The 23838-nt window shown below is 31.0% G+C and overlaps 4 protein-coding genes across 7 annotated transcripts; 1 reads left to right on the top strand and 3 right to left on the bottom strand.

Moving 5' to 3' along the window:
- Positions 1 to 997: 997 nt before the first annotated feature.
- Positions 998 to 5056, bottom strand: LOC114403439 (endo-1,4-beta-xylanase 5-like). 3 transcript variants are annotated; one of them, XM_028366418.1, is made up of 7 exons: positions 4876 to 5056; positions 4722 to 4799; positions 4300 to 4572; positions 4007 to 4173; positions 3314 to 3412; positions 1937 to 2728; positions 998 to 1438 (listed from the first exon to the last, which is right to left on the bottom strand). In XM_028366418.1, exons 1-7 carry the CDS (start codon positions 4940 to 4942, stop codon positions 1091 to 1093), a joined length of 1824 nt encoding a protein of 607 aa, XP_028222219.1. In that variant the 5' UTR covers positions 4943 to 5056; the 3' UTR covers positions 998 to 1090. The 3 variants fall into 3 exon arrangements, with proteins under 3 accessions (XP_028222219.1, XP_028222220.1, XP_028222221.1); XM_028366419.1 differs by having other exon boundaries at positions 4300 to 4569; XM_028366420.1 differs by having other exon boundaries at positions 1091 to 1438; positions 4300 to 4522; positions 4753 to 4799; positions 4876 to 5045.
- Positions 5057 to 13321: 8265 nt separating this feature from the next.
- Positions 13322 to 16121, top strand: LOC114403440 (serine/arginine repetitive matrix protein 1-like). The gene is made up of 4 exons (XM_028366422.1): positions 13322 to 13496; positions 13739 to 13946; positions 15205 to 15265; positions 15371 to 16121. Exons 1-4 carry the CDS (start codon positions 13438 to 13440, stop codon positions 15934 to 15936), a joined length of 894 nt encoding a protein of 297 aa, XP_028222223.1. The 5' UTR covers positions 13322 to 13437; the 3' UTR covers positions 15937 to 16121.
- Positions 16122 to 16800: 679 nt separating this feature from the next.
- On the bottom strand, positions 16801 to 17523 carry LOC114403441. Its single transcript, XM_028366423.1, has one exon. It carries the CDS (start codon positions 17403 to 17405, stop codon positions 17079 to 17081), a length of 327 nt encoding a protein of 108 aa, XP_028222224.1. The 5' UTR covers positions 17406 to 17523; the 3' UTR covers positions 16801 to 17078.
- Positions 17524 to 19794: 2271 nt separating this feature from the next.
- LOC114403437 (probable beta-D-xylosidase 5) lies at positions 19795 to 23351 on the bottom strand. 2 transcript variants are annotated; one of them, XM_028366416.1, is made up of 5 exons: positions 22612 to 23351; positions 21978 to 22147; positions 21703 to 21800; positions 20836 to 21600; positions 19795 to 20669 (listed from the first exon to the last, which is right to left on the bottom strand). In XM_028366416.1, the coding sequence occupies exons 1-5, from the start codon at positions 23287 to 23289 to the stop codon at positions 19996 to 19998; spliced, it is 2385 nt and encodes a 794-aa protein (XP_028222217.1). In that variant the 5' UTR covers positions 23290 to 23351; the 3' UTR covers positions 19795 to 19995. The 2 variants fall into 2 exon arrangements, with proteins under 2 accessions (XP_028222217.1, XP_028222218.1); XM_028366417.1 differs by having other exon boundaries at positions 19795 to 20609.
- Positions 23352 to 23838: the final 487 nt, after the last annotated feature.

Raw genomic sequence — 23838 nt, 5'->3', positions numbered from 1 at the left:
TATGCATATGATGTATATATTTAAATTTGATGTTATGTAAAAATGTATTATTTCTGCGCAATTTATGCCATAAAAAGGGCTACTTTAACTATGTACGTAAGGCTGAATGTATTTAAAGGAGTTTATAACGGTTGGTCTACATTTACAGTAGTCATGCATGCCGAAGTAATAAACTGAACTGGCGATCCAATCTCAATGACTGTTCATCAAAACGCAAAATACCAAACATTACAACTCAAGCAAAAGGCTAAATTAGCTAGACGAAACGTTAAACAACTCTGGTCATTTTTTTTTATTACAACTCAGGCCAGTTTATTAGATAACTGAGGAGTTTGTTTCTTAGGTTTCAGTGTATATATATATATATATATATATATATATATATATATAGCATTTATTATTTTTTTTACACCCTAAAATAATATTTTTTTTATTTTGGATTAATTGTATTTTTATCTCAATTTTTTTATTTTTGGCAAATTTTACTCCTAACAAATTAATTTGATGTAATTTACCTCCAACTTTTAAGAAACTTGCAAATTTTACCATCCATCATTTATACATTAATAAGGACAAAAATTGGAGGTAAAATTTGTGGAAAAAATAAAAGTTAGGAATAAAATTAACCAAAAAATAAAAAATTAGAAGTAAAAAGTACAATTGAGCCTTTTATTTTTTATCACATCAATCGTATTATTTCTTTTCCTTTTTTATCTCTATTTGTTACACAAGTTTTTATTAAAAAAAATATAACCTGACAAGTGTTTATGGAGATGCTCATTCTTCTCCTTGTTCATGGCTTGGCCCATTAAGAAAATGGATGTCTTTAAGTGAGACCTTAGGCATCTTAACCTCCATTATTATATATAGGAACATGATTTAACTAACTATTATTGTAACTAACTAACTAAAATATATTTATCAAACTCATATGTATATGTCTTATGTTGGAGTGTGAGGAAGATCATTGATAGTTGTAGGATTTGGAGAACAAGAATAATCAACCACAATGCTGCAAGCCATTTTATTACAATCATTCAAATTTACATATGCAATCAATGACGGCTTGCTTCAACAGAAGTATAACATTTTATGCATGCATTTTCACATGAATGGTTTCTAGTGAAAAATCTTTCTTTACACTTAGATTCAGCGTTATAGGGGAGTGGATTAGAGGATGTGTAACAGTTACATCATAATCTCCATGGTGCAGTGAAATATCCACAATTCCTCTGCTATCTGCTGTGGCAATATTAGGCCCAGTTCCCCACTCTTGAATCAGCTTGTCCACAACATCTCCAGCAGCAGTATTTTTGAAAGTCTCATCGGCTAGCGTCGTGGCGTTGAAACCAGCTTGTGCTGGACCAGAAAACATTATAATCCCTTCAACAGCAGGATGAGAATAAGCCTCTCTTAGTACCTCTTCCAAGTACTCTGCCTACTCAAGAAACAAGAATGAGAAAAGTAAAGGTAATGTCAGTTAGTCACATATATTGAGATTTCTTTCTTTTTTTTTCTAATTGATAAAAAGACAAAATTGGCGTATTTTGCATTAAGGGGTCTTTTAGAAGAGCTTGTGAAAATAATTTGATGAGTTTAATTTCCTTACACTAAGTGAAAAGATTTTTATACTGTGAACTAACCAGATATCATCCTATGATTTTTAAGATAATCATTATAAAAGTGTCATACATCATAATTTGAGATTGTAGACAGCATAAACAACATTTACACTGCTAGTACATTCTAATTTGATACATATAAGATTTTTGGCTTATTTTAATGAAGTTTTTGATAGATTTTATCAAAATAAATAAACAAATTTATAACATGACTCATTGTGTAATGTATTAAGCTGAAGTTTCTGTTGCAAGTTATAGCTAAATGTTCATGAAGGAGAAGTTTATTGGAATATTTTCTGAAGTTGAGGAAATACCTGACTTGGTTGTGGATCCACACTTGCTTCTGTGAGCCATATTGGAAGTCCAGTTGTAGCAAGAAGATCAAGACCTGACCTCATATATGCAAGATTTGGCTGGCCACTAGCAAAATGGCCTTGCAACCCTATTGCTGCTGACATTCCAGAAACTCCTGGAAATGACAGAATCTCCTTAAGTTTCTTTATATATTTGGCTGGGTTGGAAGCCTCATCCCCACTATATTCAATGGTGTTAAACTCATTCAGGAACAACTTTGGCTCTGGATCAAGCTCATAAGCTGTTGCATATGCTACTGCAGAGGCATTTTCACCGAATTTGTCCTCGTAAAAGTGGAAATGGAGGTTCTCATTCATCACATCCCATGCAATCAGTTCTCCTTTGTATCTTGAAACCACAGATTTCATTCTTTTTGCTGCTGCTTTCGTTAAATCCGCAGGTGATAGGGTCCTAACCCAATCAGGCTGATATTTTGGATCATCCCAGAAAATGTTATGACCTCTCACAGAAATGTCATTCTCTTGGGTAAATTTCAGCATGGCGTCGGCAATAGTGTAGTTTTCCTCGCCTTGCTTTTTCTCTGTACTATACCACTTCATCTCATTGGTGAAAGTTGTGAATTTGAACCTTGACACAAACCAACTCTGGTAATCTTCGTTTGTGAGGATATAATGGTTCATTCCACATCCAAATGGGAAGTTCAGCTTTATTGGTCTGGTGATGACTTTAGCTCCTTTCAATGCTGTTTCGTTTACATGAGTTATCTGGAATCTCACCCTCCTCTTACGTACCTGCATGTTATAGATCAAAACTCATTATTTGTTTTTCCTTTTACAATTTAGGCTAAAATACTTTATGGTCTTCATCTTATTTTTAGTTTCAGTTTGGTTGCATAACTTTAAAAAGTTCTACTTTAGTCAATTGTCTTTATTAGACTAAGTTGATTTTCTTTCAATTTGTCACAGTAATTTGATCACAGCTCACTCATGAGAAATTAAGAGAGATGTCATGTCAAATGAAAGGAGTATATTGACAGAAGAATCAATTTGGTCTAACAAAGACATTTTAAGGGATCAAAATGAATTTTTCAAAATTTAGGTAACCAAAGTGATACTGAAAAATAAGACTTGGAAAAAATGTATATTGGCCTACAATTTACTACTGATTTTGTCTAAGCTATTTCATCTGCTATTACTTTCATACTCTTAATGACCACGTGCTTGACTAACAACTGCTGAATTTCATTTTAGCCCAAAAATAAATGCAATGATTCTTCCCCTGATGTAAACCACTGGGATATATGTGAAAGTGAAGAAGCATGAGCTATCATGTAAATTCCAACATCTGTAAGGGGAGAAGGATTTGCACTAACTTACCCTCTCAATGCTGGCGTCTTGTAGTGATCTCCACTGCTTTTTAGTGAATGGTTGTAAAGAGATATTGTCTGCCCATATTTCCTCAGCTGAATTCTTGCTCTACATGGTTGGAATAAATTTTAGTTAACATAACAGATATCTAAATACACACAAAAAAGGATCTCACACAATTCTACAGCACGTATAATTCCTTTAAGTATTAACAATTATATGCATTTTATAGCCACAAAAAAATAAAATTGCATGCTCTTGAATGAGAACCTCCAAGAATCATAGTTTGCTTATTTAAAATAATTTAATAAATATTTGAATACAACACGTAATTTCACTTTCACTTTTCAGTATTTACACATGAAGCAGCTAGTTAGTGAGTATTAACAGCTAACCCTCTGGAGCACTTTTAAATAGCACGAAAGGTTTCTGTCTGGTGTGCATGTTATTTCAATTTCAATAGAAGAATTAAGTGAGAACTGAGAAGAGTGATAACAGGGGCCCTTAAGTTTTATACTTGAGTTGAATTTTGAGAAAATATGCAAAATAAGACAAGATGATAGGCATAAACTTTACAGCTGAAACAAAAATAGGTAGGTTTAAATATGTTTTTGGTTGTTGAAAACTATCACAATTTTTATTTTAGTTCCTGTAAAAACTTTGCTGAAAAAATAGCAGGTATAAATCAAGAATGTATTTTACCTCAAAAAGAATTTCAACAGGGCTTGAAAAGTTTGCAGCTATGCCGCCTTTTAGAAGGGTCCAGCATCCATGCTTTGCTATCACTTGGCCACCTCGTACCATTTCATTTCTTTTTGTTTTAAACATAACCGACACAGTGTCACTTCCTTCACTGACCTGAAGCCAAGCTGAATGTGGAGAAGGGAGAAAAACTAATCATTCAAAATGTTTCAGAAAAGTAATGGCAGCATTCATCAAATGAATGCTAGTGAAAGAGATGTGATACAACTCTACAGTGGAGAAAGTGAAGTTACCAGAAAAGGTGTACAGCATTCCTTTCTTAAGTTGGACCTTCTGAGAGAAACTATCTAATGGTTGTGTTCTGTTGTGAGCAACAATGAATCTATTGCCTCCATTCGACATTACCTCCTTGATTGCTCCATTTCCAAATGCTGTCCAACCCTCTATGTTGTGATCAAATCCTGGATTTACTATAATGCCTCCTCCATACTGTGCTCTCCGAGGTTCTGCCAAACACTGCTTGTTTTCAAAGCAATGGCAACACAAATAAGTTTGTGTATTAACTGCTGACAGAAACTACCACATACCCATATTTAGTTTGGTTAAGTTATAACTTAGAAACTTAAAATTATATGTAGTCTAAAATAAGAAATAACATGGAAAACATTATGAAACTTAGAAAGAATACTCTAGTGGATTTTCCAGGTTATAGTACATGAAACTATTGGTAAGGAAAGTGTTATTGCCTTTGTGGTAGCAGAATGATCATAAGACAAAGAATGGACACCAAGCCCTGCACGTGTTAGGAAGATATATTAGAAACTCTTAGCTGGCACTGAAAGAGAGGAATGGAAGGAACAGATAGAAACCTGAGATCAGTAAAAGGTAAGAGGTAATGAACAACAGCAAGTTGCAGCCTTCTGCAGCAACCTTCATCTTTTCACTAATCAAACAAACAAGTCCTTACACACTAAACTTCATGTTAGTACCAGGGGTATATATTGACGCTGGAAATTATCTCAAGTACCAAGAACTTCCCCTAGTATTTAGAAAGAAAAAAAAAAACAAAAGAAAACATAAGTGCATTACGTGTGAGCCTGGAAATCGCCTCATATGTACATAAATTTGTTTTGATGTTCTTTAATGATGCATTATTTCTATTTTTTCTATACGCTAATGTTTATGCCATAGAAAAAAAGTTTAAATGCATCTAAAGGAGTTTGTAACAGCTGGTCTACATTTACAGTAGTCATTCCAAAGTAATAAACTGAAACTGAAAAAACCACCAATCCAATCTCATGCAAAAGGCTAAATTAGCTGGACTAAGAATTAAAACTTAAAGTTTATTACATAAATATCATATTTACTTTTTACGTTTCAGCTTTTACATAGTTAATATTATTCACTAGATAATTTTTATGATATTTTTTATTTCTCTATATCACACTAATCATCTTATTATATACGTGTTTCTTCTTCTTTTTTTTGGTATATAATTTGTTATAAAAAAAATATATTATATAAATATAATTTCACCGTGTACAAAGATGGCGGAACTGGAAAACAGGGAGGGACCAGCAAAAAGAAAGGCAAGATTAGTCGTAGATGACGAACAACAACAAATTGCAGCCTTCTGCAACAACCTTGTCACTTCACCAATCAAATTAATTAAGAAGCCTTCATTTATTTATTTATGGTAAATCAAATAAGCCTTATCTAAATTTTATGATTGGTAACATGAAAATATAATAGAATGGTGCAGTGAAATAATTAAATAATAAAAAGAGTAAATTAGTAGTAATTTACTTGTTGGGATTTCTTGAAATTACATATAAATTCTCTGCTATTTTAATGTTTGCAGCAACCTCCATTATCAGATTATCAGAATATACAGTGTAATATTTTTCAAACAATTAAGGAGATTAGTATAAATATATAAAAAATGAGGAATATCAAGATAAATTTAACAAGATCTAAAGAGGTGTTTGTTTTACTCTAATATAATAAAAAAAACACCCATTGCATAATAATGCGCATCTACAAGGCATATAATAGTGAGATTAATTTTCTGTTTTAGTTTAAAAAACTATAATATGAATTAATTAAAAAGTATCCTAAATATCATTTTAAAAATAATTATCATAAAAATAAATATATTATATTTAATATTTTGTAATTAGTTGACAGTAATATTATCATTATAGTTTAATTAAATTCCAATAGTAATCGTAATAAAATCCTTATTGCATATTAGTTTTCCGAGATATAAAATCCTAAAACAAATAATTTGCTAAAGACATAATTTTTTAAATAAACAATTCACAATTTCAAAAATTATCATAGTTCAAAAAATAATTTAATCAACATATACATACAAAACAAAATTATCAAATTCAAAAACGAACGATTTATTTACTAAAATAAATTGTTTAATTTTTTTCATAATTTTTTTAAATCAATAACAATCACACATCAGGTTAATCATTAACCCAATAAGTTAAACTTACACATAGTTTAATTTCTAACTATTATCACAATAAAAAAAAATATAAATTACTTTTTGTCCCGACATTACTTTGGGGAATCTTGTTTTAAACTCTGGACATCACATATTAGATTAGTCCAATTGTTTTAGAAAATTAAAATTTGATTTTAGCATCAAATGCAATGAAGGGTACAAATTAAATAAGAAATATGACGCTAAATACATAATAGGTTAAAAGCACAGACATGCCTTGAGCAATGTCAGATAATTCGAATTATGGACTCCAACGATGTCCCGTGAATCATCTTCGGCTCTATATAGTGCTACAACTTACAAAGCAAACGTGATGGCTATTATATTTTTTTTGGTATGGGCTATTATATAATATAAGGACACTTCAAGTATTATTTTTTATTTTTATTCATAGGAGATAATTTTACTCGAATATGATAAAATTACTAGGAATAGCAAAGCTTCCTGTCTAAGTATTTAAAACATGTTTCCTAGTAACTAATTATCACTTGTATATAAATTTAATTGTCACCAATATAATAAATTTTACATTTATAAATATTGAAGCTAAGCTATTTGAATATTTGTTTTTATATACTACGAGTACTTTTTTTACTGAAGAAAATTTTACACTAGCTTATAAATCTAAAACAATTATATAGTAACACTCGAACTTGACATTATTAGTTAGACAAAAATAATCTCATATCAATTTGTCAACTTTCAATGATATTTAAATAAATGATTATTAATATATGAATACATAATTCTGATGCAAATATTTTAGAAAGTGAAAGCAAGTTTATGAATATTATAATGTACTTTACATATTTCTTTTTAAAAAAATAACAATATTATCTTAATTATTTTTATTAAATCCAAACATAAAGTATAATCAAATTATTATTATTTTATGTGTTTCAAGGATTAATATTTCTGTATCTATCCAAAAAATATTAAATAAATTTATAAACATAATTTATTTACTAGGAACTTTTAATCAAACAATGAATTATGTAAGTATTTAGTAAAAAATTATTTAAAGGTATAAAAATGTTTTAGACTTAAAAAATCAAACAATGAATTATGTAAGTATTTAGTAAAAAATTATTTAAAGGTATAAAAATGTTTTAGACTTAAAAAATCATTCCTCCTTTCTCTCACCAGATTAGTCTGCATAAGACTTGCCAATTATACATTTCAAAAAATCATGTTATATTAATTTTATACTATTAGTAAGCATTAAGTATTTTTGAACTAATCTAAAATTTATAGATATATAAGTTATGAGTATAAATCAATCTCATCTCTCTCTCTTTCTAGTGACAATATTTCCTCTTAAAATAAATAATACTATAGTCTTGTTTTTTTCTTTTTCATCACTCGATCACTTAAATATATCAGACTCCCACTATTTGTAAATTCAATCAATAATATTCAAGTGCCATCTGAAGAGGAATGCATCTTCATGCTTAAATAAACGATATTTAGTTTATCACGTACGTAAAACAAAATTAGTTAGTTAGTGTGGATATATAAACTGCATATAATGGACATCATCAACCACACAAATGATAAAAGCATGAAATATATTGTGCCAAATCTTAATCCGAATCAATAAACCACTGTTTAGTAGTGAGTTACAACTCGTTTTTGCCACCGAGCAATAAACAGTGCGTTGGATTAAATAAAGGCTACTTATGCACAGGTGATGAGTAATAAAATCACTAGCACGCTAAACCTAAAAGATGGAGAACCACTCACTGAATTAAAGATATATATGTGATACCTTTCTTTTTTATCTTAAAATAATTGATGTTTTAGAACATAAACATTAGTAAATGACTAGTTTTAAAAATTGTAGGATACTACGACAGAATTCACAATTTAATTTTTTTAAGAAAAATTATATATTACCAAAAGTTCATAATTTGAAAATGGGCATAAGTATCACTGCATATTTAGCATATATTAGTGACTCATGTATAATTGACATATTTTAATGATTATTTTTTTTTTCCTTTTAAGTGAGTTTTGTAACATTGGACTTCATTGAGTCAAGTGTTAGATTATTTTTAATTTTTAAATATTTTCTTATTATTGACATTGTTTTACTATACATGTCATACCTTTTTACACAGAGCTTGGATTCAAGCGATTCTTCTCTTGTTTGATTAAAAAAAAAAAACTTTACAATTTTATGTTTCACAAACTCAAGCTAATTCGGATTATTCATTACTCAAATCTGAGATTCAATGTTGTGGCCCTTACACTATTTTCAACTTTAGCATTTTTGGGCCTAATTTGTAATTAGTGGCCCAATTATACTTTTAAGTAGATTTTGGGAGAGTTTATGAGTAAGATTTATCAAATGATATTTGAAGATATGTTGATGTATTTAGTATTGATTATTGAAAATTAGAGTTAATATCATTAGGATATGTTTTCTTATCCTATATTTAAAAATGTTTCATTTATAATAATGAGGATTCTATTTTATTAAGATTTATTTTCTCTATTATGATTAAGATTTTATTTTATCTTATCTTTAGGTCAAATAAGATTAGGATTTGTTTAGGATTTATATTTTTTTTACTTTCCAATAAATAGGAAGTAATAGAGAAAAGAGAACAAAATTGAGAATTTTAATTGTGAGTTTTTATAGTCTTTTGTCTCCTTCTTCTTCCTTCTCTTTTATACAATTTTCTTGTTTTAAGCTTTCAATAAAGATGTTCATGGAGAGCTAAATTGATTTTTCAATCCAAGGGTCCCAAAGCCTATGATAAATTTGAGTTCCTTTATGCTTAAATTTTAAATTTGTAATATGTTTCTTCTCCTTTTATGTTTTTCAATTTTATGAGTTTATGCATGATCATGATTAGATTTAGAAAATTTAATTCAAAATAGGAATAGGGTTGGTTAATCCTATAGTAATCAATTAATAGTTTTTCAATATGTTTTGTGCTTGAATTCAATTAAATTTGAGAATGTAATTGTTTTCTCAAATTTTCTAGAATATATGTGAAAAGATTATCTCATGAACTTTTATTGGATTTGATTGATTGATTGTTAATATGTCATATGCTTGGATTCATGTAAACTTGGAAAAGTGATTATTTTCTCAATTTTTCTAAATATATGTGACATAATTATCTTATGAACTCATATTGGATTGTATGATTATGAATTCATCCTATAATTCTAGAACCGTGATAATTTATTCGAAAGCTTCAATCCTTGGGTTGATTTTATTTAACTTTGTTTTAGTATTTTTATTGAATTTTATGTTTTATTTTTATTAATTCTACAATCAACAAAATCCCTCAACCAATTTAAATTAATTTTCGGTGTTTAATGAATTGTGTCTAAGGAAGAATGACCTAAGATTGTGTCCTATTTTACAAAATTATTGAGAATCCTAATAGCTTTTGATAGTGACTTCAAATGTATATATAATCCTAGTAGCTTTTGATAGTAACCTTGTCTTAAGTAGTTTTTATTCTTTCTCTAAGGTAAGCTTTTATCTTTTAATTTTGTTTGGATGCTTTTTAATTTTACATGCATTAACTAATATTTAGCATTGAAATAATGTTTGTCTGCTGACAGTAATTTTACAATTTTTCCACTTTTAATTATTGAAATAATATAAAAGACTTAAAAGATAAGAGTTTATAAAGAAAATTCACTTTTACGAATCCAATTCATGTAAGCTAATTGTTTTTAACTTTTAGATTAGAATTAGAAACTCAAATCAATCTATAATTTCCCTTATCTTATGCCATTTTTACTTCATTAATTACAAATTGATTGTACAGTCATGTGTCATCTTCAATCCTAGTTAGAAAAAATTATGCCGTCAAAATCATTTTAAGTGCATATAGATAAACTATAATTCTTGTACAAAACTTGCAAGGCTTTGAATTCCCAGTACAATTTGGGACAAATGAATACAAAAAATATTTTTCACATGCTAAATTGATAAAAGCATTTTTAACTTCATATGGTAAAGTATAATTCTTGTATAAGAACTGCAAGGCATTGAGTTCCCAATACAATTTGGGACATATAAATTAAAAAATGTTTATTCTACACATGCTAAAATTATAAATTTGATAATTTAATCTAAGATATTCATTTTATTTTCTTGACAAGTTAGTAGCTATTTGATGCTTTATTTTTTTTATTTTCCATGGAAATATTATGTTCATATTTCAACATTATTTTGTATAATATCAAACTTGTAAATTTAATATATCAATTATTTATATTTATTATATCATTTTTTATGATATGTATGTAAATATTTGATTCACATTGTAACTTTATTTAAATGTAATTAATTTACTTTTATTTATACGTTTTAAAATTGTGATTAATTTTATTTAGTCAACAACTATAAATTTTTATTGCTTATTTTATGGGATAAATTTCATTTATTTAAAATATTATAATGATTAATTACCATCATTAATATGAGATTGTTTTAGCTTAACTTTGAGTTTGACGAATATGCAATTGCATTAACCAGTTGAAAAAAAAAACTAACACACGTAATATTACTTGTGGCAAAAAATTATACTAATAAACTGTTTAGTTTCAATCTTATATAAATTTTACCAATGAATAAATGAAAACTTGATTACTTTTTTTTTGTTATATTACATTATCTACTGTATATTCTTTTGACTTATACATTAGTTAGTTTGAAATTTTCCTATCTTATTGAAGTTCTGAATTAATACAATTCATATTTTTTACTTCTATATGATATTATATTTTCTATATTTACTTAACATATTTACTTTTTTATTAAAATTTTAGTCGATTTATTATTATTTCTAACTGAGTCAATTTATTATGTTAAAGCACATTGTTACTCGCGATATAAATTAAGACATAGACTTTACATATATATGTATATATTTAATTGCTAAAATAAAAATAAGTCAACTTTTGATGTGATGCAAAATCTTGGAAAAGCTTGATGCACAATTTCATTGTAGAGACAAAACTATTTTACAAGCATTATCTTTTATCTATAAATTGATGTTTATTTTGTTCAAAAATATTACAATAAGAATTTAACATGTATATAAAATTTTGAGATAAACTATAAAGACTAAGAATTTAACATGTATATAAAATTTTGAGATAAACTATAAAGACTAAGAGAAGAATTATAACAAAGAATGAGATGAAAAGTATTGGAGTTATCATTATGATTATGTCGAGCTTTGCACAAGTTAACAATGTACCTATTAAATTTGATTGTGATTCCAAATGTTGAGAAAAATGTCTACATTCAATTTCCATTTTTTCATATCAAGTGTGTTTTTGCATGTGTATGGAAAAATGTCATAAAAAGTCCCATAAGAATGATATTCATTCTCTTACCACTTTTTAAAGTTTTGTAATTATTATTTTTATAATTGAATTAATTATATTTTTACATGTTTTTTATCATTGACTTTATTTCCTTGGATGCTGATCATTACATTAGATTCTTGCTTGCAAGAGTACTAAAACAAGTAAAAATATGTTACAAGAATATTGAAGAAAAATGTTGCTAGGAGAGATAATGCTCATACATGATTATAATAAAAAGATCTTAATCAATGAGTAGCATCTATTTTTTATTTTTTCGTAAATCTCTTGTTCAATTATCTTCCTTCAATTTTTTTATATGTTTCTTTCACATGTTAGTAAATATGCTTGCAAATAATTAACGGGGACACGAATAAGTTAGATAGATAGATTTTGAGTAACTTATCAAATACACTTTAAATTTTATTAATATAATATAAATTTAAATTGCATTAATATAATATAGATAGATTATTGAAACAAGTTAAAAATAACTTATAAACATTCCCATTAGTTATTTTCGTAAACTCCTTTACACATTTACATGTCAAATACTCATAATAAGTTTTGTAAAAAAGGAAAATTTTGTCAAGGGTATAAGAAGATGACACGTGTCAAAATCTGTCCCAAAAATGATTTCAAGGTATTTAAGATAAATATACAGTAGATTTTGCAAAAGAAACTTATCACAAACTCTTACAAAAATGTGATGAAAAAAATCCAAAATAAATATTTAAATTTTTATAAATTACAATCTTTTACGTATTTTATATTTTAAAGGTATTTTTTAATTATCAATATTATAAAAACTAAAAAGATAAATCAGTATATATTTTTTTGCATTCATTTATAAATAATATATCCTGTGTGGACAATCTTTATTTTTTATACGGCAAAATATTTTTTCTATTATACATATATAAATAAAAGAAAAAATGAGGAACCTTTGACATAATGCTGCATCTCAGAATAAATGAGTTATTATAAATTTTTTTATATTATATTTTATTTTTATGAAAAAAAATTAAGATAAAAAAACATAAATTTACCTTAGTGACGAGGAACCTTTTTTTTTACTGCAGTGATGAGGAAACTCAAGACTTCAAAAAAACATATTTATGTAAATAGTTTAATTTACATTTTTACTATTAATAAAATAATTTTATTTAAAGTGATTTTTTTTTATTTTATATACTTGTAGAAGATATCATGAAATTACCAACGATTGTTATTCCGTATTATATCATGTAGGGTGCATTATACACGAGTAAAAAAAAAAAAACTCTATAAAAAAATGAAAAAAGACAAATATGATTAATCTCAAGTTAAAACTATATTTATATACTTTCTCTGATTATTCTTCAATTTTTTTTGTTTATAAATTTTGGTTGTTTATTCAATATTCAAGAAATAAATATTGATCTTGCGGGTACTAGTGTGTGATGCTTGTTGGATGGATTGGATAGTGACAGTGACATGTAGAAATAGAAATACTGAAATACTATAGCTGAAACAAGCTTAGCCCTAATCCGATCGAATTGAGATTTCAATTTGTCAACAGAAAAACCTAATGTCTCATCGAGACTCTGATTCCAAGCGTCGCCACTCCAAGTTCGATCGAGAACCAAGGTGCTCTCTACTCTCCCAATGCTTCTATTCTTATCCCTATTCGCATGCTTTTCAATTTAACCTAACACGTAACGGAGTGCATTGAGTTAGGGTTATTCACTACAACCCTTCTTACTCTACAAGGTTTCAGAATTACAATCGCGTCTTTTTCTATTAAACTAGGGTTAGTTTAATTTTGAATGCATTCATTATAGTTATAGGAAAACACTGAGATGGTTTCCTTGTTGATTTTGGGGTTGCAGTCCCAAGAGATATAGAAGGGATGGTAAACAAGAAAGAGAAAGGGACAGGAACAGAGTAACCTCAGATGGAGGAGATCAGAGAAACCCACCACATCATTTTAGGCGTGAACCCTTCGATGCTGCTCCCAAGAAATCGAATTCAAATGATCATCATGAGCAGCAGCCCAAACATTCGTCTCAACCACCGAGATCTCGCTCTTATCACCAGGTCATACCAATTTTTAGAAAAATAAATAATTGAATGCATGAGCTGTTCTTGTTTAACTCTGAACCAAGTTCTGCTCCCAATAGTATTCAACTTTGCATATTGAATTGTATCTTGTTTAGATTCTCTTTAAAACCCTTTCTAAGTTCCTAGTGAATGCGTCAAACACTCAAACTAGTTGGAAAAAGAAAGAAAAAAAAAAAAAAAAATATATATATATATATATATATATATATATATATATATATATATATATATATATATATCACTCCCCTTCGTTGCTTTAAGAGGTTAAATATATACTACCTATAGTTGTTCTCAGTTTAAGTTTTAGTCTCTATCAGAAAAGTTGTAACTTTTAGTCCCTGCACATTTTTTTTAGCAATTTATCACCACCAAAAAGTTTTGTCTAATGTTAACAATAGGTACCAAAACTTATCTTATGTGCATGTATAAGGACTAAAATTTACAGTTTTCTCCTCTAGGAACTAAAAGTTGGACAACTATAAGAACCAAGTGAATATAGTTTAACCTTTGAAGATTCATAATTTGTACATTCTCAGAGAGGAGGGTTGCATGTGCATTATACACTTCCCACTAGCTAACTCATTCCCCAAGATTAAGTAGTGAACTTGAGTTCACAGTCATTGTATGGCCCTGGATTGCAATTGCGTACAATCAGTTATCTTGTGGCTAGTAAACTATTTACAATGGTTTATGTTGTTTTTGGAAGGGAGGGGGGACTGGGAGAAAAACATGATAAGCCAATCTTTTCTCTTTGTTTTGTGCCATTAGCTGTCAGGTACAAACTTGTAATGCAAATTCAATTGTATAAACTATAAGAAATGTAATGAAAAGAAAACAACCTTCATCTGCTTTGAGGGTTAAACATTGTATGAATAGTTTATACTTGCATAATTGATTGTGCAATCTGTATAATATCAGATATTTTGCTTTGCCAGAGTTGTTGAAAATAGTTCTTATTCTTACCACACTTCATTGATAAGAAGTTGCAATCTTTATCATCCCTTATCTTTTTAAATGCTATATTGAAAAGGAAATGTCTAAATTATCACTTTCAAGATGACGTGGAGATTCATTTTGAATTATAGATTGAAAATCCCTTTTATATGCTTTATTGTTATTCAGTATATGCAAACTATTTTTCTGGGCTGATGTAGCGGATTCTTGTTCAATCCCATGCCTTGAAGTGGCATAATATATAACCCTCTTAGGCTTGCCTATGCTTGTTGTATAACAGCATGATGAACGGGGTAGTACTGGGCAGGTTGGTCGAAGCAATGGTCAAAGGGAAGCTGGTGGTAAGCTTCCTTTATACATATTCTTTTCCGTTGGCTTTATTGTGCATGGATGTTTTGTAGATTGACTCAATACGCTAAAGCACACAATTATTCCTTTCCATGCAGGAAAAGTCTTTACTCAGAGTAAAGAGAATAATGAAAGTCAAAGTAGAGAGCAAAGAGATGAGAGATCACCGGTGAAACTGGATGACAGTTTACAGAAAAGAGATGGTTTCACTGCAAGAAAAGATGATCCACCTACTATGAGGAAAAGACGTGCATTTAGGGAGAAGAAGATCCCTGCGGATTCAGCAGATGCTAATCCAGCTTCGATAGTGGAAGTAAAGCCAAGCCATACTGACCATCCTCCGGAAAGGAATGAAAGGAAGGATGAAAGAAGCAGCAATCCTCATCATCTGGATAGACCTGAGAAGCAAAATGCAGAGGGCAGAGCACCCAATAAGATTGAAGCTAGAAGGGATGGTTTTTCATCAAGAGCAAGGTATGGGGGCAGTGGAGGCAATAACAATTACAGGGGAAGAGATAAATTTAATGGAAAGCAAGGTTATCGTCCTATTAAGACACGAATGGAGAAGTGGAAACATGATTTGTATCAAGAGGTTAACAAGGATCCTATTCCAAAGAATGAGGATGACCAGATTGCAAAGTTAGAAGCACTATTGGCTTCATAATATCAAACAAAAACAAGTATTTGCTAAGCCTTTTTATTTATTTTAAAAAAATCAACTCGTGGCTTGTCGGACAATTTCCAGAGATGATTTTTACTTAATTTACCAATTTTGTGATTTCTTTTCCTCTCTGGTTTACATGTTTTAAGTTTTTTTGGCATGAGTTAAAGAGTTACCGAATTTGTTCATTATGTTATCAAGTTATTACTAAAGCATAGCTAATCAGTCTCTTTAGCGCAACGATTGCCAGTTTCTGCTAACTCGGACAGGATTCGAATCCCAAGGGTATAGGAGGAACAGATTTTAGAAGTGGAATAGCTCTTGGCTTCATTGGGCATAAGAGCAGTATGCAATATGCAATCTACAAGCTTGTATTACCTGTGCTTTCTTTAACTATCGTAAACATTTTTTTGGTAAGAGCAATTTTTAAAGTATTATGTTTCTTTCTGTTTATTCCCCCTCGTCTACCTACTCCATAGCTGCTCCTGTCTAAGGAGCGAGGATTACGTGTACTTGAACTGGAAAGCGTATATTTTATCACTATTAAATAATTAATTTTTTAACTGAAGGTTTCCATTAAAAAAAAAAAGACCAAATGAATTTTACAAGACCACGTAACACCGGTGATGGCCAGAATTATTGAGTTTCTACTTGTAAACACATGCACAAATGTTTCATTATCTTTTTACTTTTTATTTTGATCTATCTTCCCTAAGTGGTAATGCTATGAGTTTAGACCATCAACATTACGGTGGTTACTTTTTAAGCAAAGAGTTTTATAGCCAAAATAACGAAGCAAAAAAATGAAAATACCAACAAAAGAACCACAAATAAATAAAAAATGCAACCGTAATTTTGGGTAAGTTCTTTGTACTGATTACTCAATATCGGGCTGTCACTGAAGGGAAGAGAATTGTTTGTCTACAAATTTTATAACATTCACTGAAGCACACCATTACAATTGATCCCCTACAGATTAGGTTACAAGATCAGAAGTATACACAATAAGATTACAATTGATAATCACCCATCAATCATCATCTTAAACAAATGAATCAAACCTTAGAAGAGACATATAATAACATCTAAAGGTCCAAAAAATTAAAAGAAAAGTTGATCATCCCCTATGATCTTGACGATATATATCACTTGCGATTGCGCATGTTGGTGATATTGTTAGAGTGTTGGGCAGCATTAACATTGACAGTGGGAGGAGGAGCAGCAGCAGTAAATTGGCCTCTGGGGCTGACCAAGAATCCATCAACACCATATCTCTGCTCTAAGAACTCACTTGTGGGGGGCTGAAAATCAGACCTTGTTCTTCTGTGAGAAGATCCTGTGAAGGATTCAGACGCCAATAGCATGTGGTAGCTGCGGTTTGAGCTTTCAGAATGAGAGTAGCTCCTGTAGTTGTGGTGGTGAGGCTTTTGCTTCTTGATTGCATGAATCAGATATGGAATCAAACCTTCCATTATTGATTAACTTGATCTTCCTTTTTCTTCTTTCTCTCTCAAAAATACAATCTTTGACTATGAATATTGTTGAAAGCCTTCAAGTAATGTTTGGTGTTGTGTGTAGCAGAAGGTTACACGGAAGGCCGTATTTATATTGGTGTAGTTTGCTATGAGATTTTGACGCGCAAATTGTCAACGCAGATTATTCCATTCATATTCTTTCACGAGTATTAGAAGTAAAGTGTGTTTTAAATACTTCTTCCTTGGTAATTTTTTCAAAACTTAAACTAACGAGTAGCAATTCTTGTCAAGATTAAATATGCTTTTAGTTTATATAAAAATAGAAATATTTATTTTCAGATTTTACCAAAAATATCATTTTTAAATTCCTTATTTAAAAAAAATTAAATTTTATTTTTATTTTTTCACAGGATTAAAAATAAATGTCATCTTAATTATACAGAATAATAACATAGTAATATTAACAACATCATCATTATCCCTTAAAATTATATGGAATTGATGGATGAATGTCGCTTCCAACAAAAGAAAAGTTATTTTGACTTTTGAGGGGTGTTTGAATATCTTCACACGCTAATTGGCTTTTAGGTAGCAATTGTTGTCTGGATGACAACTCTGACTATGACTTTTGCTTGATACGGTCGATATTTGAAAGCTCCCCGGTTTATTCTTATCTTAAAAATAATGATTATTGATTAGTTCGTTAGAGCTTTTGACTATGTGGAATTTCCTCAGGCGGCTATGATAGACATTAGGCCTAGTAAAACAAAACTAGAGAAGATTGAGCTTTTGACAATTATGAAATTGGAAGAAGAATCACACATCAAAACAGCAGCCATGTCCTGCAACTCTGTTGTTTATAGCTAAATAATATTAATAAATATTATATCAAAGATAAAAATATTGGCCACTAATAAAAAAAAAGAAACATTTACATTCCGGCAAGTATCACTTCAGCGTACCTTAAATCTTAAAAAAAGTTATTTAGCTAATGTCTGGAAATAATTATAAATCTCCGTATACCATAATCTGCTAAAAGACAGACAATTTGATTTGCCTCTCACTAAATTATAACAAGGATGACAATGACTATAACATTCTGTTACAATAGTTAGCTATGATGAAAGGATTAATAATATTCCGGTAAAAAAATCACATGAAAAGAGTACTAATCCTATATAGGAACCAAAATCTGCAGTTAAAGGACCGAAATATATAACGCATTAATTTTACAGAGGCATTTGAATTTAAGCTACTGTAAGAATGACTTAGGAGAGGATTGGCAATATGCATTCAATTGAATCAGAGCTGTGGACTCTCCAGCATTCTTTTTTTCCCTAGTTGATAGTTCAGGTCATTTAAAAAAAAAAGGTTCAATTTTATAAAATGATGTGTTATGGGGATGATCTATTTATTAGATAATCCAGTATTTGATTCCTATTGTGTGTGAAAATTTTTTTGGTCAAGGACAATCATATTATCATAAGCAAAATTAATCTTTAATCCATTCAACTAAAAGATGTCAAGGAAAAAAAAAGGTTTAATTTTACAAGTGAACACCTCGATTGTCATTTGGTAGAGCTCAATGACCAATAAGGCGGTTATTTTATCCACTTTGATTCACTTTTAATTCCTTCATACCTTTGATCCTGGAAAGTTACTTCACGCACCATATAGAAAAGCAAAATGACTAGCGAGAAAATACCCTCACCCTCATTAGGCACCCCTTCTGTATATCTCCATGTAAGTATCCAATGCTTGCGACGGTCCACCAAGTAAGAAAATACCCTCACCCTCAATGACCAATAAGGCAGTTATTTTATCCACCCTCATTTACTTTTTTCTGTCAAATCCACCTATACATCTTTTACAAAAACAAAATCATGACGGTTCACTAAGTGTCTAAACAAACAATACCTCATATGGTGACATTAATAATACTTGTGAATTTGAAGTTAAAACATTAACGGGGCTTAGACTACTCTTGCCTCTTAGCCTCAATTAGGGAACTTGTTCCAGGAGTCACAAAATCCCACATTACTTGAAAGTTGAGACCAAAAATTATTTATAAAGACACTTTCCTCTCTTAAACCTACTGAGATACTTTGTATATAGACAAATTCGTAACAATCCAAATACCTAAACATACAATACATCCCACCACAAAATTGAACAGTGATTGTGACCAAGAACGAAATAATACTTTACTGTTTTGATATTTGTGTCAAAAGCTAGAATAGCTCAATTGATTAGAGCACGTGATTATTAACCACAAGGTTGAAGGTTTAACCCCTTCTTCTAGGCTTTGTATTTTGCTAATGTATAAGCATGCATCAACTATAAAGTCTATAACTAATTATAATTATTATATATATACTCAAAGCAATTAAATTAAAATTTATTTTTTGCCATTATGATTTGTATTTGTTATGTCTAATACATAGTATTTTTATTAGTAATATCTAATACATAGTATATGATCCATCATACATATGATATCTCATATCTTCCACTTCCACATACTGTTATCAAACTCATCGTATTATTGCTATGACTTGTAGCTGCTAGCAAAGTTCTCTTACTGGATTCATTCAGACATGAATTCTTTTCCATTCATACTCCCAGAAAGTTTGACATCAATGTGGTGTCTAACCTGAGTTTCACTGGAAGATCCAACCAAAATGGTGTGCTGTCCAATGACCAGCTTTCTTTTGCCATCACTATCCACATTACTTATCAGTTGGCATATATCAATTTTCACTGTTACAAACTCTGTCACCCCCACCACAACTTGTACTCTTTCAAATCCTATAAGTTGTTTAATTGGAGCACCAATCACAAACTCTGAAGTTGCTGGCTCCCAGAACACTAGGACCACATGAGATCCATTTAAGGGTCCATTGTTCTTCACACCAATGACAAGCAAAAATGTCAAGTCCTGGCAGTTTATGGTGGAAATATCAATGGCTTGACCATCAGAGAGAGACTCAACTTGGGTGCCTGAGTTGTTGGAAGAGAGCATGTTATGTGGTTCAGAAATGGATGTGTTTTCTATCATTATGCTGGAGGGAGCAGATGCAACATACATGGAGAATGTGGAGTAGCTTAATCCATGACCAAATTCATAGAGGGAATTCCCATTATAAAACCTGTAGGTTCTTCCGGGGAAATTTCTGCTTCTGTTGGCTCTCATGTTCATGTCTGTCATGGGCACTTGATCAACATAAGATTGTGGATACCATGTAAAAGGAGACCTACCACCTAAAAAATAATACTTCACTATTGGTATCTAAAATTTTTGTTGGCAGTATCCATTAACAAAGTGTTAAAAAAAAAATAAAGGCATTTAAAATAAGAGTTTATTAGCAATGTACTATCAACACAAAAGATTTTACACGATCAATTAACAAAGTTAATAAAACAGTACCTGGGTTGTAGTCTCCAAATATCACTTGGGCTATGGCATCCCCTCCAGCTTGACCAGGATAACCAACCCACAATATCCCCCCTATGTTACTAACACTTTTAGTGGAAGAAATGTCAATTGGACCAGCTGCCATTATGACTAAAATCACTTTTCCTTTGGTAGCACCAGCCACATCTTTCACAAGCTTCTCTTGAAAACCAGGTAATGTCAAGTTCTCTCTATCCAGGCCCTCTGCTTCAATAGATTGGTCTAATCCCACAACCAACACCACTGCATCAGCAGAGGCTGCTGCCTTAACCGCTGCTGCAATGAGGCTCTGGTTGCCACATTTAACATTGCTACAACCAGGTGCATAATTTACAGAAGAAATGTACTTCTGTAGTCCTTGTAAAGGGCTAGTGTAGCGGCAAGGTATGCCGGCATAGTTGCTAATCATAACTGTGGTGGCATTGGCATTTGGTCCAATCACAGCCAATTTTTTAATGTTAGTTTGGGACAAGGGAAGAGCTCCATTATTATTTTCCAGCAAAACTATTCCCTGCTTTGCAGCATCTAGAGCCAGTTGCTGATTGTCTTTAGTACATACATCGGATGGTCCAAGGTTTGCAAATGGAAGTGACTTGGGGTCATCAAAGAAGCCCAATCTCATCAGGACTATGTAGTTGTACACCAAGGCCTGGTCTACAGTTGCTACATCTACTTTTTTCAAGTTTACAGCATTTGCAGTGTATTTTTTAAGAAAATCGCCACAGTTCATGTTTAAACCTGCATGATAAGATACCATTCAATTATCCAAAACTACTCAATTTTTTATTCCTCTTTATCAGAAAATTGTAGAACTTTGTGCAGCTGTAACCTTAGTTCTACCTGCTTTCAGCGCAAGAGCCACTGCATCTTCAGGAGTAGCAGTGTAATGAATTGCATTGTAATAGACTTCCACTGAATCACAATCTGAAACAATATATCTGTAAGGAAAGCAGGAAACATCAGGCAGCTTCACTTGGTTATCTCAAACTAAAAATTCAAAAAATTGACAACCTTAAACTGTGCCATATCAATATATAGTTCTCGATGGCCAGGAAAAGGTAGGAATTGTTATCTATAAACCAAATCAAATGACTTGTTAGGGATGTAAGACAAACCCGTCTAGACCCCACTGGCCTCTGATTATCCCTTTGAGAAGGTCTGGGTCAGCACATGTAGGAATCCCATTCACCCTATTATAAGAACACATAACACTGCTAACATGGCCCTCCACCACACAACTCTTGAACGGAGGCTGGTACGAGTCCTCCAAGTCTTGCTTTGTCACCTGCAACAAGCCCAATTATATGTGACAACAATCACTGTCAAAGTTAGAGTAATGATACAAGAATACCTGCATAATGCATATACTTAATTGACATTTTTTATTTCTCTCTATCTTTTGTCATATTATATTCCTTCTGTCTTTATTTATAAGACATAGTCAACAAATTTTTTTGTTCCTTATCAATAAGATTTCATTTCATCTCTCTTTTCATTAATTATTTTTTAACTAAAATACTCTTAATTGTCTCTTTCTCTCTCCTATGAAGATTAGAAAAAATGAATAGATTTCCAATGAAATTAAGAATAAATTTGAAAAAATATTATAATTATAGACAAATTTAATGTTAATAGCTAAATTAACTAACTTTGTTAATAAGCTTAAATTAATCAACTATGTCTTATAATTAGGAAGGAGAGAGCATCATTTGTCATATTTATAGCACATTGGTATATTTCCCTCTTTACCTTTGCATCGAAATGGAAGCGATCAATGCCTTTCCAATTGTCAAGGTCATAAGCAGTGTAATGCTTACAACAACTTGAAACCTTAAGCCTATCAGCTTTAGCACTTGCTTCATCCTCCACTTCTTGTAAGCCACGAACATACATAACAGCATATCTAGACACCACCAAGGGATCCTCCCCTGGAGTTTCTTGGCCACGCCCCCACCTAGGGTCACGGAACACATTCACATTAGGACTCCAAAATGTCAAGCCAGCCAAATCCACATTGTACATGGCTCTAGCCTCGGTTGACACAACCTGCCCCATCTTCTGCCACAAACTTGCATTGAAGCTTGCAGCTGATAGTATCACTGCTGGGAAGCTAGTGGCACCTGGCACCTTCTTGTCAAAACGTGTTCCTGGCCCCAAGTTTGAGACACCATGAAGAGCCTCTGACCACCATTCATAAGCAGGAACACCAAGCCGCGAAATACCTGCAGAAGGGTTTACTAGTTGTTGTGTCTTTTCTTGAAGTGTTAAACGTGACACCAAGTCCTTTGCCCTGTCCTCATAAGATAGTGAAGTGTCACAAAATGGAAAGTTGCTAGTCTTGGCAGAGCCACATGCATGTTTTTGGCTAGCGGTTGGAAGAATCAGAAACGAAAGGAACATGGATAAGAACATAAGTTGGTTTTTCATGATATGGTTTGCCTTGACTTTATGCAGTTGTGTATATATGTTATGTTGGAGTTCGAGAGTTGTAACCTCTCTTCTTGATTTATATACCACAAGTTTGAGCCCAAGTTTGTGTGCTCTTTTTTCCTTTTTCATGCTAAAAGGTTCTTGCTTGTGGATTGAGTTACATGGTCTAGATTATTTTGGCAGTAATGATACTGAGATGCTTAAACAAAACACAAGCATCTCTGGTTGTGGCATGGCATCACTAGTGTTCTACATGGTCCAACATATCTCTATCTTGACCGTCAAATTAGATAGTGACAGCGATAATTGTTGGGTAACAACAACAATTAATGTGGAATGATGGTTTGCCACTTAAATTATGAACATGATGCTTCACATAGGAATGTGATTGGATTGATGATATGACGTTGCTAAATATGAATAGCTAACGAATCTAGTGTCAATGTGATGCCAAATAATTAACGATCTAAATGTTTCTTGGTAAATAAGCTACTAGTACATATGAATCTCAGATGTATAAGTGAAAGAGGTACTCATGTCATGGTA

This window comes from Glycine soja, chromosome 20, assembly GCF_004193775.1.
Source record: "Glycine soja cultivar W05 chromosome 20, ASM419377v2, whole genome shotgun sequence".
In the NCBI taxonomy this organism is placed as follows: Eukaryota; Viridiplantae; Streptophyta; class Magnoliopsida; order Fabales; family Fabaceae; genus Glycine; species Glycine soja.
Note: the sequence above shows the minus strand (reverse complement) of the source record. Positions and strands in the feature narration are given on the sequence as shown.

Coding starts and splice junctions, on each gene's coding strand:
- LOC114403439 (XM_028366418.1), bottom strand. CDS start 4,942: ATGAAGGTTGCTGCAGAAGGCTGCAACTTGCTGTTGTTCATTACCTCT. Junction 4,800..4,875: donor TTACCTTTTACTGATCTCAG/GTTTCTATCTGT, acceptor TAACACGTGCAG/GGCTTGGTGTCCATTCTTTG. Junction 4,573..4,721: donor TTCCTTACCAATAGTTTCAT/GTACTATAACCT, acceptor AGTTTCTGTCAG/CAGTTAATACACAAACTTAT.
- LOC114403440 (XM_028366422.1), top strand. CDS start 13,438: ATGTCTCATCGAGACTCTGATTCCAAGCGTCGCCACTCCAAGTTCGAT. Junction 13,497..13,738: donor AAGTTCGATCGAGAACCAAG/GTGCTCTCTACT, acceptor TTGGGGTTGCAG/TCCCAAGAGATATAGAAGGG. Junction 15,266..15,370: donor TGGTCAAAGGGAAGCTGGTG/GTAAGCTTCCTT, acceptor CTTTCCATGCAG/GAAAAGTCTTTACTCAGAGT.
- LOC114403441 (XM_028366423.1), bottom strand. CDS start 17,405: ATGGAAGGTTTGATTCCATATCTGATTCATGCAATCAAGAAGCAAAAG.
- LOC114403437 (XM_028366416.1), bottom strand. CDS start 23,289: ATGAAAAACCAACTTATGTTCTTATCCATGTTCCTTTCGTTTCTGATT. Junction 22,148..22,611: donor GCTTCCATTTCGATGCAAAG/GTAAAGAGGGAA, acceptor GGCTTGTTGCAG/GTGACAAAGCAAGACTTGGA. Junction 20,670..20,835: donor ATTTGGAGACTACAACCCAG/GTACTGTTTTAT, acceptor ATTATTTTTTAG/GTGGTAGGTCTCCTTTTACA.